Source organism: Xiphias gladius, chromosome 22 (assembly GCF_016859285.1).
Source record: "Xiphias gladius isolate SHS-SW01 ecotype Sanya breed wild chromosome 22, ASM1685928v1, whole genome shotgun sequence".
Classification (NCBI taxonomy): Eukaryota; Metazoa; Chordata; class Actinopteri; order Istiophoriformes; family Xiphiidae; genus Xiphias; species Xiphias gladius.
Genome location: NC_053421.1, coordinates 955,574 through 973,695, shown reverse-complemented (window position 1 = coordinate 973,695; position 18,122 = coordinate 955,574). Strand labels below are relative to the sequence as shown.

The following is an 18,122-nucleotide window of genomic DNA, read 5'->3' as shown; positions in this document are numbered from 1 at the left end:
CTCTAGATGGCGTTGCCCTGGTCTCCAGCACCACTGTTACGAATCTTGGAGTTCTCTTTGATCAGGATATGTCCTTTAACTCCTACATAAAACAAACTTCAAGGACTGCCTTATTTCACCTATGTAACATTACAAAATCAGGCACATCCTGTCTCCAAAAGATGCAGAATTACTAGTCCATGCTTATGTTACTTCTAGGCTGGATTATTACAACTCCTTATTATCAGGCTTTTCCAACAAATCTTTAAATACTCTCCAGCTGATCCAGAATGCTAAATCCTCCTCCTCACCTACAAAGCCCTTAATGGTCATGCACCATTATATCTTAAAGAGTTCATTGTACCCTATTACCCCACTAGAACACTGCACTCCCAGAATGCAGGCTGGCTTGTGGTTCCTAGAGTCTCCAAAAGTAGAATGGGAGGCAGAGTCTTCAGTTATCAGACTCTTCCACTGTGAAACTTTCTTCCACGTTTAAGCGTGGGCTTAAAACCTTCATTTTTAATAAAGCTAATAGTTAGGGCTGGCTCAGGTTTGGCTTGAACCATCCCCTCGTTATGCTGCTATAGGCCTAGACTGCCGCGGGACTTCCCATGATGTACCCAACTCCTCTCTCCTCCTCTTGCTCTCCATCTGTATGCATTCATATTCATTGCTAACTTGACATATTCTCTCTCCCGTAGTGTTTGCTTTCTCGTCTCTCTCCTCCTGTCACTTTCTACAGGTATTTCTGAACCCGGTGCTGCAGAGTCTGGATCTGTGACTGCAAACCACCTACTGTCCCCATGATCCTGCTTAACACCCACTGCTTCAATTATTATGATTATCATTATTATTATATTTAGTTTTATTACTATCATTATACACCCTATTATTATAATTATCATTTTTATTATTAATTTCATTATTATTATACATCTTTATGTGGTACCTGTAGTGTGTTATGCCCCCCCCCCAATTCTCTCTCAAGCTGGTCAAGGCAGATGGCCAACCACCATGAGCCAGGTTCTGTTCAAGGGTTCTACCTATTAAAGGGGAGTTTTTCCTTGCTGCTGTCGCCAAGTGCTTGCTCATACGGGAATGTTGGATCTCTGTAAATTTAACTATAAAGAGTGAGATCTAGACCTGTTCTATATGAAAAGGTGCTCTGAGATAACCCTTGTTATGATTTGGCACTATATAAAGAAAATTGAATTGAATTGAAATTATTTGAATTGAATTGAATTGAATCATCTCTTCCCTTCCCAAAGCTGAGCTTTGGTTGATCCGGTTTTTACATTTTTTATCTGTGTCAGTGATGAAAGTAAACACAGTGTCAGTTGATATTATATGCAAATATTACAGCCTCCACTACATAATCTTGCAATGAAAATAAAAATATATAGGGATACCTCATTTTAACATATTCACTCCACTCACCCACACACATGCAATGACACCTGTGATCAGATGAGAAACTCGGTTATCTTGGCATATACCATCTGTGCAGCACCAAAGTAGAGTTATATTTTGGCAATTAACTCACAATTTTTATAATGTACTCCCCTAAAAAAATATTGAGGTCGGTTACCTCCATGTTGGGTGCCGGCATGGGAATCGCTAACAACCATTTAAATCCAGGCCTTTTAAATAAACAACTTCACTCTAAAATCAGTTATTTAAAAGAAAAAAATCTTTCAAATTAAACTTTGACAGTTATATTCATCCCATTAACTTAAATCAAAACAGGAGAGAGAAAAAAAAATTCAAGTTCTTGTTTTAGGTGACTCATTTTTTGACTCAGCCACACACATTTATTTGTAAATACATATTAATTGAATTGTCAGTAATATAAATAGATAAGTAATTTGATATACTTAATCTCATTTAAGGGTCAACCATAGACCTTTCCGTGACCTCTGCTAACTGTAGAGCACCATTCAGGCCGACTTCAGCCCTGTATGGAGAAAAAACAGCCTTCTCATTCATTTCACAATTTGTTGTGGGGCTGGCAACACAGGGGGCACAGACAAAACAATACAGAGTTGTCTGGCAAAAAATTTGAAGCACAATCAACTTTTGCTGCAATGAAATGCAGTGTCATCTGGCAAGGCGCTGTATTGTCCAATCAAATTGCAATGCAAGTGCACAAATTACTGTGAAAAAACATCATACTTTTGTTGACGTCACGATTACCCATAGATTTCTCATTGAGATTACATCACGAACATGAAAATAGTTTTTCAGAGCTCTAGAAAAGTTTAACAAATAAATGAATCTTCATGTTTGAAACATCTATAATAGCAGTGATTGACCTTGTTTGCAGTCTGAGATATCCTGTCAAAAGCTCGAGACATCTCTTTTACAATGGAGCTTTTATTTTACAGTTCTCATAACAAATACATGTTGTGGTACCATTCCACTTGTTTTAGTCAGGTTGGCTGATAATAACATTTTTCAACATTTTGGGATGGTAATTGGACTGCATTTACATAGTGCTTTTCTAGTCTTATCAACCACTTAAAGCGCTTTACACTACATGCCACATGCACATACACATTCATATCTTGGCCAAGGACACTTCGACACGCAGGCTGCAGGAGCCAGGGATTAAACCATGAACCTTCCAGTTCGTGGTAGAGTGGACGACCCACTCTACCTCCTAAGCCATAGTCACCCATGAAATGATGGAAAATACATTGTATTGTTATCTTTTTACTAACGCTTGCAGCCACAGTGACAACTAGTAACCAAAAAGTCTTACTAAGACTAACTAATACAGCAAGGTATTATATAACATAACTGGAACCCAAAAGGCAAGGGCTTAAATGCATGACTCAGAGGTAAAACAGGGTTCCAAAAAAATTCAAGGTCTTTACTAGAAAAATGGTTCAGTACACAGGAAGGCAATCAGGAATAGGCATACAAATCCAGAGGGCAAGGCTAAGGCAAGGTCAAAAAATTAGAAAGAAGTCACACGGGAATCACTAACACTAGGAAAGGCTGGAACGCTTGTCACAGAGAGCGAAGACAAACTGGCACAGAGGAAAGGTAGCACAGAGACTAAATACACTAGGAAAGGGGAGACAATGAGACACAGGTGCAACAATTCAGGGGCAGGGCAGAAAATCACAGTGGCGGGAAGCACACAAGAGCAAGAAATGGCAATGTGAAACAAGAGGAAAAAGGTAAATGACACGAAAATAAAACAGGAAAGGAAAGGAAAGGAAAAGAAAACATGAACTAAGAAGCAGAGCTGGACATGACATAATATTCTGTAACTGTTTGCTTAGTCAGATAAAGCAGTATTGTTTGATCTAAGGTTGAATATTAAAGATACTGGTGTGGGGAACTTTGGGGGTTGAAAATCTGCTGCATAATGTTGGGTGGACCAACAGTAGGGTGAGCCCTATAAACGCAAATGTCTGTGACTGAGTGAGTGAGTGATACAGTTACACCACTGGTCAGCCAGCCCCATTGGCTGTTGTTCTTTCAAAATGAATTGGCGCAAACAGTTTCTGTTGCGTCATCAGAGGAGCGTTTACAGTGTTGCCAACTTAACACCTTTGTCGCTAGACTTTTCCTACCCCTTTAATGACTTTTCTTCACAAAGAAACAGTATATCCTCACAGGTATAATATCAAGCCTCTCTGGGTTTCTGCCTTTTTATTAAAGGAGTGTGCGAGTAGGATTCCCCCTGGATGTGTGAGAGAGTGCAAACTTAGCACTATTTCTGCCGTGAACTGCCTCATATCTCTACTGGGTATTGCTTTATAATAGTTTGGTAATTACTGCAATGAAAATGTTTTTTAAAAATTTTTTAAATTTGACCCATACTCACACAAGCAGAGATGCACCAGTACATCTTCAAGATGGTTTTCACTGGAAAAACCCACAGCACTGGATGTTTGTTGAGATAGTTAGATATACCCACGCTGACATTTGCCCTGACAGGTGAACTTTTATGGTTGTGCAAATAACAACTGTTGTCTGATAGAAACAAAGACAGAAGTAGTGTGACTTTGTTCCAGAACAGCAAAACCTTTTAGATAGGAGTTCAAAGGGGATGCATACAAAACGTCTGATTCTGACAAAGTGATGTCTGTAGATCTGCCAGCCAGCCCTGTCAAACAGCTGATGGAGCTTTCATACAATTGAATGTTACATGGAGTTATTTAGAGTGGTTTGGAACAAGAGGGGGTTACCCAAAGTTGAAAGTGATTGCTTAAAAACTTGGCAAGAATTTACTTTTGTGAGGCTGATTTAGTGCTTCTGTTTAGCATAAAAGCAAAAAAAAGCATAAAAGCAAAATACAGGTTTAGGCTAGATGTTGAGGTGTATGGTTAAATATGCAGAGATAAATTTATATGTTTTCTTAGAGGCCCTAGGTCAGGGGGACCTCAGAGGATGCCTCCCAGTCTGAAAAGGGAGTTAATGCTTTGTGATTGAAACCATACGTTTGTGACATTTCTTAGGAAAACAGCTGCCTTTTTTAAGAGTCGGCGGTCAAGGCTGATTTTCAGAGTGGTACAATGGCTTCAAACCCTCTCACAAGCAGATCTGCAGGTGCCTGATTTGACGCTGTTCTACTTCAAGATGGTGTCAGCGGAGTCTCCTTCAACCTCTTCACATCATCATCACCATCTAATAAACTACAATGTTACAGATGAGATTAGATGCATAGCAAAGAAATCCAATCTCCAAGAAAAGGCTTTAATTTAAAAGGCTTGGGTTACAAATATATATACACCTAAACTTGGCCAAGAAAGATTGGGACCTTTTGCCTTAATTATTCAGGTGGAAGACCAAGTACACACTAATAACAAACATTTGTAATGGTCATATAGGTCGGTTTAGAGGGCAATGACAAAACACCTCTTTTGTCGTTTTGGTATGAGGACTTTCAGTTCAATTCTTTTTATTTGTATAGCACCAACTCATAACATACATCATCACAAGGCACTTTACAGAATACGGTCAAGATCTTACAATGTTATAGAGAAAAACCCAACAGTTCCCACCATGAGCAAGCACTTGGTGACAGTGAAGAGGAAAAACTCCCTTTTAACAGGAAGAAACCTCTTACAGAACCAGATTCAGAGTGGGCGGCTGTCTGCCTCGACCGGTTGGGTTGAGAGGGAGGAGAGAGAGACCAAGAACAGCTGTATATACTGTTGTATTAAAGCACTGTCAGACTCGTTATAATGGACTCGTCATATATTATAATGATAATAATAATAATGATACATATAGGTGTAATATTGTAATAACAGGAGCAATGATAACATTGCCAATAATAATACTACTACTACTAATAATAATACAATTAATAATGATGATGATGGGTGTTGAGTAGTAGTGGCAGATCTGGATCCTGCAGCTCCAGAGTCAGAGATACCTGCAGATTAAGGACAGGGAGAGAGAGGACAGGCAGGAAAACCACAAACTACCACAGAGAGAAGAGATAAAGATAATAACGTGCAGTGGTGTGAAATAAATGCAGGGAGAAGAGAGAGAGAGGTAAGAAGAGAGGTTTGTTGACATTTTCTCAGTTCCACCTTTTATAGTGCCACCTTTCTCTTCTCTAATACGTAGATACACAAGTGGCAGAGTGTGAGGGCCAGGCAGACATGTGCATTCCTAATTTATTACTTTATTCCATCACCACATTATTATATTTCAGAGGAATCTTATTTTTGACCACTTGTGAATTATCAAACAGCAGCAAATGTCATGGCCTCTCTCTCTCTCTCTCTGAGCGCATGCAAGAGCATGGAATGAATCTATGGATTGAGGGAGTTTCAATTTTTGCTATTTTCCTATCTGTTTTGAGGTTTGGTATGTGTTTATTGTTTTGTTTAGTTTTTTGTTATTAGTTTGTGGTGATTAAGTTCACTTCAGTTTGGTAGTGGGGCTGGCAGCCGGGCATCATGCCCATTGTCAGTAGTCATGTGGAGCTGGAGAAGCTGACACGCCGGCATAAAGTTGAAATAATACCAAGTGTCAGCTGTTAGAGCTACGCTGTTTGAGAGGTTGAAGGCTTGAAAGTGTGAAATCTGCCTCTCACATGAACAGTGCTATTTTCATTTTTCTGGATAATGTGGCTAAAGTTGAGATGGTTGTTAAAATGTCGATGTGGTTTGTCATACTTCCACCTCTGTTCTTCCGCTGGTGAACCCAACAAAAAAGATCATGGTTTCAAGCACAACTCCGTTCATTAAAAATGAACAGTTTAAAGAGCTGTCACTTTAAGGGCAACTGGTGTCTCCCATTAAAATGGTTCTGCTGGGGTGCAGGACGCCAAAGTTAAAGGATGTTGTGTGTCACAGAAGACAGGTTTTATCCACACTGAATGGTAGCAATAACGAAAGAACAACAGAGTATAAATATCTAAGTATTTGGCTTGATGAAACATTTACATTTAAACATCATCTTGAAAATCTCATCACTAAACTTCAGCAGAAAAACTCCGATTTTTGTACAGAAACAGATCCAGCTTCCCTTCGAATTGTAGGAAAATATAGTTGAACGAGTCTTTCTATCAGTCCTAGATTATGGTGATACAGTCCTGGTTAAAATTACTGGCACCCCTGAATTGGTACAGAATTTAGAATATGTTCAGAAATAATTGCAAATTCACAGATTTTTTATAATCAGAATATTTAATTAAATGCAAGGCACAAAAAGGCAACACTAATGTTTGCAAAAACTTTCACACGAGCCACAGTCTTTCTGGGATAATGTTCCATGGACAGATGAAACCAAAGTAGAGGTCTTTGGGAATGCAGTGCATCAGTTTGTTTATAGGTGAGGAAATGAAGCCCATAGGTAAAAGAACACCCTACCTACAGTAAGACATGGTGGAGGTTCTATCATGCTGTTGGGCTGCTTTGCTGGTACTGCAGACACTGAATATATCAAAAGAATGTTGAAATCAGAAGATCAGCAAGGCATTTTATGGCGAAATGTGTTACTCAGTGTTAGCAAACTAGGTTTGAGGGGAAGGTCTCGGGTCTTTCAGCGGGACATCGACCCAAAGCACACATCGAGCAGAACAAAAGAATGGCTCAAAAGGAAACGATGGACTTCTTGAAACTGGCCAGCAGAGAGTCCTGATCTAAATCCCATTGAAAACATTTGGAGAGAGCTAAAATATGGCAGTGCAAAAAAGACTCCGGCAAACTTAAACGCATAGCAACAGAAGACTAAGAGAAACTACCAGCAGCAAGGTGCAAGAAGCTTCTAGATGGCTTCAAGAAATGTTTATAGGCTGTCATTGTTTCCAAAGGTTCTGCAACTAAATATTAGTGAAGGGTACCAATAATTGTGTCCAGGGTACATTTTGTGTTTGAATTATTTCACTATTATGTAAGTTTTGTTTTTTCCAATTTCTTTTGTTTAGTAACCTTAGACATTATAATAAAACATTTTTGATTATACAAACTTGGCTAATTTACATTTATTTCGAAAGATATTCTAAATTCTGTAGGTAAAATTTAGGGATCGCAATAAATTTAATCAGGACTGTATAATCCACAGACATGCTGCTGCTTCCACTCTCAAATCCCTAGACTCAGGAACCCCACAGGACCCTACCAAACTCGTGTATTTCTCTGTATCTGGACATCGCTGATTTTTTGAGGCTTACATAAAGGTCTTGAATGGAATGGAATTGAATGTATTTTTGCTGTAGTGACAAGTTATTTTTTTTCCATGGGTGATTATAAAATAGGTTCTTTAAATATTAACGGAGCAAGAAGGGATGTGATAGAGCTTCTCTTTTAAAACTGTAGTTTTTGTACAAGAAACTCACTCACAAGAAACTGACATTGAAAATGAAAGTGACTGGAGGAAGTTGCCAGGGGAAGCAGTTCTCTTCTTAACAGATTAGCTTGTGTGGATTGCCCTTCTAACTTGCTTTCACAAATTGTAGGTGTTTTGGTTGATTTCTTTTGGGATAAATTGTTTGAGATTCCGCAAACTGTTATTTTTCTTCCAACGAAAGAAAGAGGACAAGATCATATACATTTGGCCAATATAGGAACTGCTTTCTGCCTTCAATTTATCCAGAGACTGCTATTTGACCCTAAAGACTGGGTGTGTAGACCATTGGTACACATCGTTCTGCAGCAGGTTAGTGGTGCAGGACTGCAATTAAAGACTCTAAAGTTCCAGACTTTGCTACTTTTCTACCGTGCAGTTTTCACAGTGTGTAATATGTAAGTGAAGGATACAATATGCAAAGTGACTACTTATACTGGTTGTTGCAGGAGCCTGTGGTACATGGAGGACATTTGGACATCCCCTGCTGGGTAGGATGAGCAGTCACAGAAGTGTTAAGCAAAGCAGGGATTGTAACATTTGGATCTGTAGTGAGTATTGCTGGACCTGAATTGGATAATGCAGCTGCTCTAGCAGCTAGCCTGGAAGTGAGATCTGTGAGTATCATCAGCAAGCTGCTTGAAACCTGGAAATGCCTCCTTTTGAATGAATACAGTGATAGTTTGATTGTGCCTCATACAGATGATCCTTTTACTTGTATACAGTCCTGGTTGAAATTATTGGGACCCCTAAATTTGAATTACAGAAGTTAGAATATCTTGAAAAATAAGTAAGACATTAACTTTTAATTAAGAAATTAAATTTTGTATAATCAAAACATTTTAATAAAATGTCCAACATTACTGTCCAACGGAGAAAAAGAAAAACAAAACTTCCATTAAAGTGAAATAATACAAACCTAAAAAATATCTGACAGACAGTTATATACACCTTTCCCTAAGGTGAAAGGTGCCAATAAAAAAAAAAAAAGGCAACAAAATTTCACAAAACACAATGACATTTCACAAAACACAACATTTCACAAAGCACATTTCACAAAACATGATATTTCAAAAAACACAATATTTCACAAAACACGACATTTCACAAAACACAATGACATTTCATGAAGCACAATGACATTTGAGAAAACTCAACAATTGAGTAAACACAATGACAGACAACACATTTCAGATTATGGAAAAGGTGGGACAATACTTCTGGTTTGTGATTAGACAGAACCCAAGCAACAGTTCAATGTCATTTCCTTTTCAATTTTGGACTACTGTCAGCAGTGTTCTTGGAAGAATTTTAAACTGAGTTTAAAGGACTGGCTTTTTTCACCTACGTAACATTGTAAAATTCAAGCACATCCTTTCTCCAAAAGATTCAGAAAAACTAGTCCATGCTTTTGTTACTTCTAGGCTGGATTATTGCAACTCCTTGGCTGTCCCAACAAATCTTTAAATACTCTCCAGCTAATCCAGAAGGCTGCAGCGCGAGTACTGACAGGAACTAGGAAAAGAGATCACATTTCTCCTGTGTTAGCTTCTCTGCATTGGCTCCCTGTAAAATTCAGAATAGAATTTAAAATCCTCCTCCCCACCTACAAAGCCCTTACTGGTAAAGCACCATCATATCTTAAAGAGCTCACAGTACCCTATTATCCCGGTAGAACACTGCGCTCCCAGAATGCAGGCTTACTTGTGGTTCCTAGAGTCTCCAAAAGTAGAATAGGAGGCAGGGGCCTTCAGCTATCAGGCTCATCTACTGTGGAACCATGTTACAGTTTGGGTCCGCGAGGTAATTCTAATATGCTTTCAATTTATGACACAAGATGCAGAGGGCCTATCCAGCACAAACTCTAGTCGAATATCGTACAATGACACCGAACACCACACTTCAGAGAAAAAGCAGGTGCAGTAAATTGAATAAGGCCAAAGGCCTAAACGATTGGCCAGTTAGCCCTCTAAGGGACTAAGTCCCAGAGCATCATAAATTGCCTGACAGCGAAACAACCAATCACAGTAGCGTAGATTTTACAGCATCCATCCATCTGATCTAATCTAGTATCAGCCCACTTTAACATAATCAATTAATAAACTCTGAATTGAGAAGTGTCGTCCAACCCTTTCCGTAATCTGAAATGTTGCTGTGTTTTCTGAAATGTTGTGCTTTGACCCTAGGTTCATCAAACATTTTTGATGAAAAATTAAAAATGTATTGCCATGGTAAGAGGTTTTCTCAGTAGGCATCCATGAAACTTATCAAACCATCATCATAGTTACATTCTCGGATTTGACAAAGCTCATGCAGCATCAAAAAGAGAATTTTTACAACTGTTTACACAGGCTGTTTTTTATGCTCATCATGATTATCAAACCAATTTTTACGTGTAAAATATGTGTAGTGCCAGTTTAAAGTATCAGATTCACTTGACTTTGACAATCAATTCCCAAAACAGCAGTTGACAAAACAGTCTCAAGTGAAAGAACACTCACTCCTTTGTACAGTATGAAGCTTATTACTGTATCACATGGTCCTCATCAGCAGATTAAATTCAGATTTAGCAGCTTTTTGTTTAAAATAAAACAAAATAAAAACTCCCTGGCAGCGGTGCTCCAGCTTGTCAGGGCACTCCATGACAGATTTATTGTCTTTTATTGTTTTAAATATCTTTGCAATGAACGTATTTTATCAAAGCTAAAAGACATCCCTCTGCAGTTCATGGAGCACCCCCCAAATGTCTGCCTTAACTCATGGAGTTGATTACACCAGTAGTATTCCTTTGCACAGGAGTATCTATTTCAAGCAATAAAGGCACCATGACAGCATATATGAACACTGCAGACACACTGGGATTCAGCCCCGAGCATCTCTAACCCTCCAAAATCCTGCAACAGCAGAGTTAGGCTGCTGCTATTTCCTTGTCCCTGCCCCAGGATGAGAAAGGTGAGGAGGGAAGATTTACATAAAATTAAGGAATACTAGATACTGTACATCTGTATGAATATGAACTTATTGTTTAAGAGACTCTGCAAGTGAACGCGGACTTGAGTATGTGACCTTCAACAGCAGATCATTTTCCCCTCATGCACCAATTGAGTGACTGCAGCTAATTAATGTTTGTCAGTCCTGCAGTAAAGATAGGTGAAGAAAAGAGAGAGAGCAGTACAAGTAGTATGAGGCTAAATTTGTGCATGCTTTACCTGCCTTAATAATTATATGTCCATATGTTAGATATAGTTCTAGACTTTATTTGTTACATTTTCAGAATTATTGCATATTACTAAGAAAACTTCAACCTAAATGTTACTGTCTAAATATTACAATGAGATAATGGTTAATGTTACATTTCCACTTATTTGTCTGCACTTAAGGCTATATTACTGCTCGTTTAAGAGTTATTTGTTAGCACAGTTGTTTCTATAATTTTATATGTGATACTGAGTAGATTCATAATACTTACTAGATTATAAAATGTGAAATTTCATACATTTCTTATGTTTAAGATAAGTTGAAATATATTGTATTTAACTGTGAAATGAGAAACTTTCCACCTTAAGATTGTACGACCAGTAGTAGCCTATGAGACCATAAAGGCAGTGTTAATAAGGAGATGGTATATTTAGCATCTACACTATGCAAGTAATTTGTTTTTAATTAAGCATATGACTCTTTATTTAATTATTTCATAGATATTGTTTATATCAGTTTGTGCTATTAATCATATTTAGCCTATTGAATTTCTTTCCTTTAGACATGGTCAGCCTTTACATAGCACTATTAATGGATATTCTGTTGAGTGTGTAAACTGATTGTTCTGTGTAGATCTTGTTTGCGTTTATTTCCTTCGTTTTCACAGACAGCCTTATACCCTTCATTAGACTGGTAAAAGGATATTCTGCATATTGTATGTCTGATCAACACTCCATGTCAACAGCTATTACGTCTAAACCACTTATTCTCACCTACAATTTCATAATTGTGTAATTACAACTAAAGGTAACACTTGTTCTTCGATTCATTTTGGTTCCATCCGACTGTATCACATAATTGAACTGAATTGGGAGAAAAACAGTGAAAAAATGCAAATTAATTACTCGTTTCCTTCCACTTCTGTTATGTAAATATTTCAAGAAGGTTTGTTGAGATAAATAACTAGTGGTGCTAAATCAGTGCCATTAAACCACTGCAGATGACATAAGGTCATTAAAAGAGCTCCAGTCAAAGCTCAAATGAGCAGAAGCCTCAGTGGATGTTAAGTAACATACTCCATGTACGTCATGATTTATTCACTAAGTCTGTTTCCATTGCACTTTGTCACACTTTGCTTTTATTCCACTTCAGCGATTATTAGCCTAAAAACTTTGTTGCCATTCAGGTTTTTTAATGCGCAAATTGAAAATGTACATACAAAGAGATAGATGGAGACCCACCTTATGATATGATGTACATTTGATTGAAATATTTAGAATAATATTTCTTAATGGTATTGACACTCAACTATCACAAGTGCAAGTAAATAACAATAATTGTGCACACATTCCCCGTGGTGTAATCCCATTCCCATGTTTTGACTAATTGGATAACCATGATGAAATGTGAACAGCAGTGGAAACATTGCAGAACCCAATGCAGATCACAATATCACACCAGCATCACATTCTCAGTGCTGATATTGTGACAATGATAATTCCATTGCTCCAGTGCATGCTGGTAAGCTAACAGACACACCTACTTCCACTGCTTCATGATGAGGTTCTCTGACACCTGGTTTAGCTGCATTTTGGCTGTGGTTCAGCTGAACCCGTAGTCATTTTGACACAGTAATCAGGTCCAGTTTAACACGCAGCTGCATTTTAAACCCCTGCAAGTTCGGGTTTAGCTGGACCCGTACTGAACTACAGCTAAGCTAGTCAGGTGCGCTGTGACAGAAAATGAAAGAGCAACGGCCCTGTGCATTCCAAACATACCAATCTGTCAAAGATATGACAACAGCAGAAACACGAGCATGTCGTACACTTAAAAATTTATATTTCGAAGCTATTGAGAGAATATATGGTAACTGTATAATACAGCCCATCATTTACACTGTAATTTTGGTGTATGAATAAGGTAATAACAAAATACTTACTGGTTCCTACTGGTACTCAAATGTAGGTACAGTGGAAGAAAATAAAACTATGGGAGACAAGGGAGTCACAGTAGGTTTGTTTGTTTGTTTGTTTGTTTGTTTGTTTGTTTGTTTGTTTGTTTGTTTGTTTGTTTTCTTCCACTGTACCTACCTACGACCTGATGGACAGATCATTCTTTCCTACCCTCATCAACAACATGAGCTCTGGTCCAGTGGTTGCCATGGTGTGTAGAGGCAAAGGTTTGGTGAAGAGTCCTTCAGGAACAAGTCAGTATTTCATTGGTACCTGATTCATACCACAAAATAATGGGCTGGATGATAAAGTGCTACTGAATATATTTATTTAATATATTAAACCTTGTGTAAGCCAATACCTGAAACTAACCAAAATTCGCAGAAAAGTATTAGGCTCTAGGATTTGCTGCGTATATTCTAATATTTTAACACCACTGCACACATCAGAACCCAGAGTAAGCATTATGTCAAGTTCAGACTCCACGCCATCAGCCCAATAATAGCTCGACCTGACAGAAGTAGGGCTTCAAGAACAATCAATCATTTTATCCAGTGTAGCATATCATAGTGGACAACAACCGACGCCACTTCTGGGATGCCTCACGACATCCTGACAAAAAGACGAGCATGTTTACACAATGTTCCGTGACGTTGACAAATAAGGGCACAGAATGCTCTTCCTTGCACACTTATTTACATGGCAAAGTGAAAGAGGAATGTGTTGGCGCAGCTAGGTAAAAATGTTCAGCAGAGGAAAGGTTAGCATAGATTTGGTAACAACACCCTTGCCTTTCTGACATTTCTTTCATGTTTTATGCTTTTCCAAGCACAAGAAAGCCAGTATTACACCGCTTCAGACACCATTGTTTTTTTATATTGTTGTTCCATGGAGTCGGTTCCTGGCACCTTCTTCCTGATGACATCAGTGTCATCAGGAAGGTAAGGCATCAGTGACCTTCCTGATTGGTCAGGCATCAGTGTGTAGTCTGTCATGTCTCCTGACCAAGACACGACAAGAATTTCTGACTTTATAATTGCCTAATCTGTACAGTCTATCTAGAAGTACAGTCTAGCTCCATTATATCCAGTAACTACACTTGTCTGCCTGGCCAAACACTTGTCTTTACATTTACAACAGCTGTAAAAAAAAAATAGGAAACAGAGATGAGAAGAGGATTGATATGGAAAGCTGGAATTTTTAAGATCAATGTCAAATTTAAAGAGTCACAAGATATTCACCTTTATTATGCATGTCTGAGCAATTCTTTGTGGGCATTTAACCGTCACTTGTGTGTTTGTGTGTATATGTGTGTGTGTGTGTACCTTGACATTGCTGTCAGATTGGCGTCGGGAACACAGCTGAAGCTGTGTCATCCATAAATCTTGCTCCTGGGCATCCAGAGCTAACAGGAACAGAACACAGAGACGTAGTGTCAGCGGGAGTTTTTCTTGCTGTGAGAAAACTGTCTGTACCTGAGTCAGGAAATAACCTATATAACCTACAATATACAAAATATGTGCTTCTCAAATGTCAGTTTACAAAAAATAAAAGATGTATGTGTGTTGCATAGTGATATGCAAATTTTCATCTTTTTTATGTTCCAGAGTTTTGTTTTTTGTTTGTTTGTTTTTACACTCTATATGTGGTGAACTCTCTATGTGGAGGGGGAGGGGACTACTTCATGAATCCTGCTGACTGCTTTTTTTGGAATGTTTTATTTTCAAATTTTAGATTTAACAAAACAAAAAGAATACACACAAAATTCACACAAACATGGCCCCAAATCCAATCCCAGTCCCTCCCACATACAAACTAAAGCAGGACCTAAAAGGAGTAGGTAATGGTCCAAAAAAAAAAAAAAGAAAAAAAATTACAACATAAAAATTTCAAGAGACAATGTAAATGTCAATGTGAACAATGTAGGCGACTAATGGTTTATCAATTTTGATAACATTTTTATATCAAATCTGATACAGGCGTTGGCAAGGTGTTCATATAGGTCAAATAGGGTTGCCACATCTTTAGATGTGTTGTGTTTATTTCTGAGAGAATATCTGATCTTTTCGAGTGGAATGCAACTATTCATTTCCAAAAACCATTTAGCTATTAGGGTATGGAAATGCATAAGGCAATGCATAAAGCTATCTCTAAAAACTTTTTTTTGAAAGCTTCTTAAATCTGCATTAATGGTGGTGAGATTCCCTAATAAACATACAATGGGATCCAATGGGTCCAATGGGAAGTTAAATCCTTTAACTTTTTTTCATTATGTCACAGAAGTCCTAACAGAAAGTACTAAGTTTTGTACACAACCAGGTGCAATGTAAAAACGAGCCGTTCTCTATACCGCATCTAAAACACATATTTTACAACTCAGGGTTGTATTTATGCAGTCTCTCTGGTGTGAAATAGAGCTGGTGAAGAAAGTTATAATGAATCAATCTATATCTAGCATTAATAGTTGCTGACAAAATTTTTTGGTACAATTCTGACCAAAGCTCTGCATCAACTGTTACATTTAAATTGGATTCCCACACCTCTCTAGACCTATGGAACCCTGGTTTTGAGGCTCCATCCACCAATAGAAAATACATCCTTGAAATGAATCGAGATACAATTCCCTCATGAAGCAACTTTTCTACATCACCGAGCACAGGCAAAGTCATTTTGGGTCCCAAAGTGGTGGAAAGAAAGGATCTCAGTTGTAGATAAAAAAAGAAGTTTTTGCTGGACTAACTTCTAATATTTCCCTTTTAGTTGTTCAAAAGACATCAGGGATCCATTGTCATAACAGTCCTGTAGATAGTGAGTCCCTCTCTGGGGCCACATTTCCAAACCCTGTTTGAAGACCATCTTGTTGATAGTCAAAACAAACAAAATTTGTAAATGGGAGAATTTCCCTTTTTTAAAAATTCAATTTATATCCCGAGATAAGCGTGTAAAATTGTTTGTATCTTGGTGAGTGAATTGTATGGATCTGTCAAATAAAGGCTTTCATGATCCACTAGAAAATTAATTTTATGGGTTGATGAACCCACTTCGAGGACCTTTATGTCTATGTCTTGCCTGATTGCTTTTGTCAGAGGCTCAATGGCTGGTACAAAGAGCCAAGGGGACAGGGGGCAACCCTTGTAAACTACACCTGGGGTCTTAGGCGCTGTTTTACAGCCTGATGGCTGCTGGCGCAAAGGAGCACCTGAATCATTCCATCTTGCACGGATCAGCCTGTGACTGAAGGTGCTCCCCATCTGCGTCAGCTCATCATAGAGAGGATGGAAGGGGTTGCCCAGGATGCTCCTTATTTTATCTCTTTTCCTTCTCTCCCCCACTGCCCCCAGGCTGTCCAGTTTTAGTCCAACAACAGAGTTGGCCCTCCTCACCAGCTTGTTAGGTCTGTTGGTCTCCCCGGTCTTGATGCTGCTTCCCCCAGCACACCACAGTAAAGAATAGTGCGCTGGCTACCACAGACTGGTAGAATATCTGCAGTAGTCTGCTGCGCATGTCAAAGGACCTCAGCCTCCTAGGAAAGAAAAGTCTGTTCTGTCCTTTTCTATAAAGGGCCTTGGCGTTGTCTGTCCAGTCCAGTTTATTTTTTATGTGCACTCCCAGGAAACTGTACAAGTCCACCATCTCTATTTCCTCCCCTGGATGGTAACAGGGGTTGGGGGCCTCTTGTTTCATTCGAGGTCCACCATCAGTTCCTTGATCTTGCCAATGTTGAGGGTGAAGTGGTGCTCCCTGTTCTCTACCACGCCTACTCCTCCCCCTTGTCCCACCTAATACAGCCCACAATGGTGGTATCATCTGAGAACTTCTGGATATGGCATGTTCCAGAGTTGAAACTGAAGTCAGAGGTGTAGATAGTGAAAAGAAACGGTGAAAGTACGGTTCCTTGGGCTGCACCCATGTTGCCCATCACCACATGTAGAAGACTTCCCTGCAGTGGGATGAATTTTGGCCTGTTGGTTAGGTAGTCTGTAATCAAGGCCACCATGTTGTTGTCTACCTGCATGGCTGAGAGCTTCTCTGCAAGCCGGAAGGGACAGATGGTGTTGAATATGATGGAGAAGTCAAAGAACATGACTCTCACTGTATTTCCCAGTCTCTCCAGATGTGAGTAAGTCATGTGCAGCAGGTAGATGATGGCATCATCCATGCTGATTTGGGCATGGTACACGAAATGCAGGGCGTCCAGGGAGTCACTCACCATGGGCAAATCATAAGGAAGTTAAGGCATTTTCAATTTCTTTTGAGGAAAGTTGAAGATCAAGAGTTTTCTGTTCCTCCTGCTCCAGTTGGCGTAACTTGATAATAGATTAAAAATGTATTTATCATAGTCAGGTCCTCCAGTAACTCTGATTTACATACCATAGGTTTGCATAAAATTGTTTATAGGTTTCATTTATTTCTTTTGGGATATGTGTAATGTGACCAGCTTCATTTTGAATACAGTTAATTGCTCTTGAGCTTCCTCTGTCTTTAATTGCCAGGACAGGACTGTATGAGCTTTTTCCCCCACTCATAGTAGCTTTGTTTAGTTTACAGAATGGCTTTTTTAGCCTTATAGGTATATAGAGTGTTATATTTAAGTTTTTTAGCAACTGTTGGAGCCATCAGGAATTTTTTTAGTTGTTTTATTTATCCTTATCTAATACAGTATGTGACTATGTATGCATATGCAGTACTGACACTGAATGGGGGGTGGAGCATTGATGTGGGAAGTGCATATAGCTAACCTCTAGGTGATGAGAAGCAGGCGTGTGTGAAAGGGGAAGCAAACAGATTTTGACCATGTCAGTGTGGCAGGACATCAGTGAGGTTGGAATGCTTTGATTGTAATTTTGGCAGAACGAAAAACATCATGGTGATGGAATGTGGACAATGCTGTTACCTGAATACGGACAATGCTGTAATCTACATATGCAAAGGTAAGCATGTGCTGAACTGTGAATAATTGGATCACCAAATCCGAAGAGTTACATCACACAGAACGTTGGTTTATTTTTAGCCCAGACCATGGGTCTGAGGACCATTTCAACCCTTTCACCTCTCATTGGTGTATTTAAGTACATTATTTTGTTGAAAGGCAGTACATTTTAAGTCAAAAACTTGCCTCGTTGTTACTTCAAAGGATTGTCCTTCACAGGATTCAACAGCTGATCGAGTGGA

General features: G+C 38.8%; 1 protein-coding gene across 1 annotated transcript in view; it reads right to left on the bottom strand.

Moving 5' to 3' along the window:
- Window positions 1-18,122, bottom strand: part of LOC120783927 (oxysterol-binding protein-related protein 10-like) — a 149,275-nt gene that overhangs the window by 90,234 nt on the left and 40,919 nt on the right. Inside the window, exon 4 of the mRNA XM_040117334.1 lies at window positions 14,276-14,355. Coding sequence (XP_039973268.1) covers window positions 14,276-14,355 — 80 coding nt within the window. The remainder of the gene's footprint in view (window positions 1-14,275; window positions 14,356-18,122) is intronic.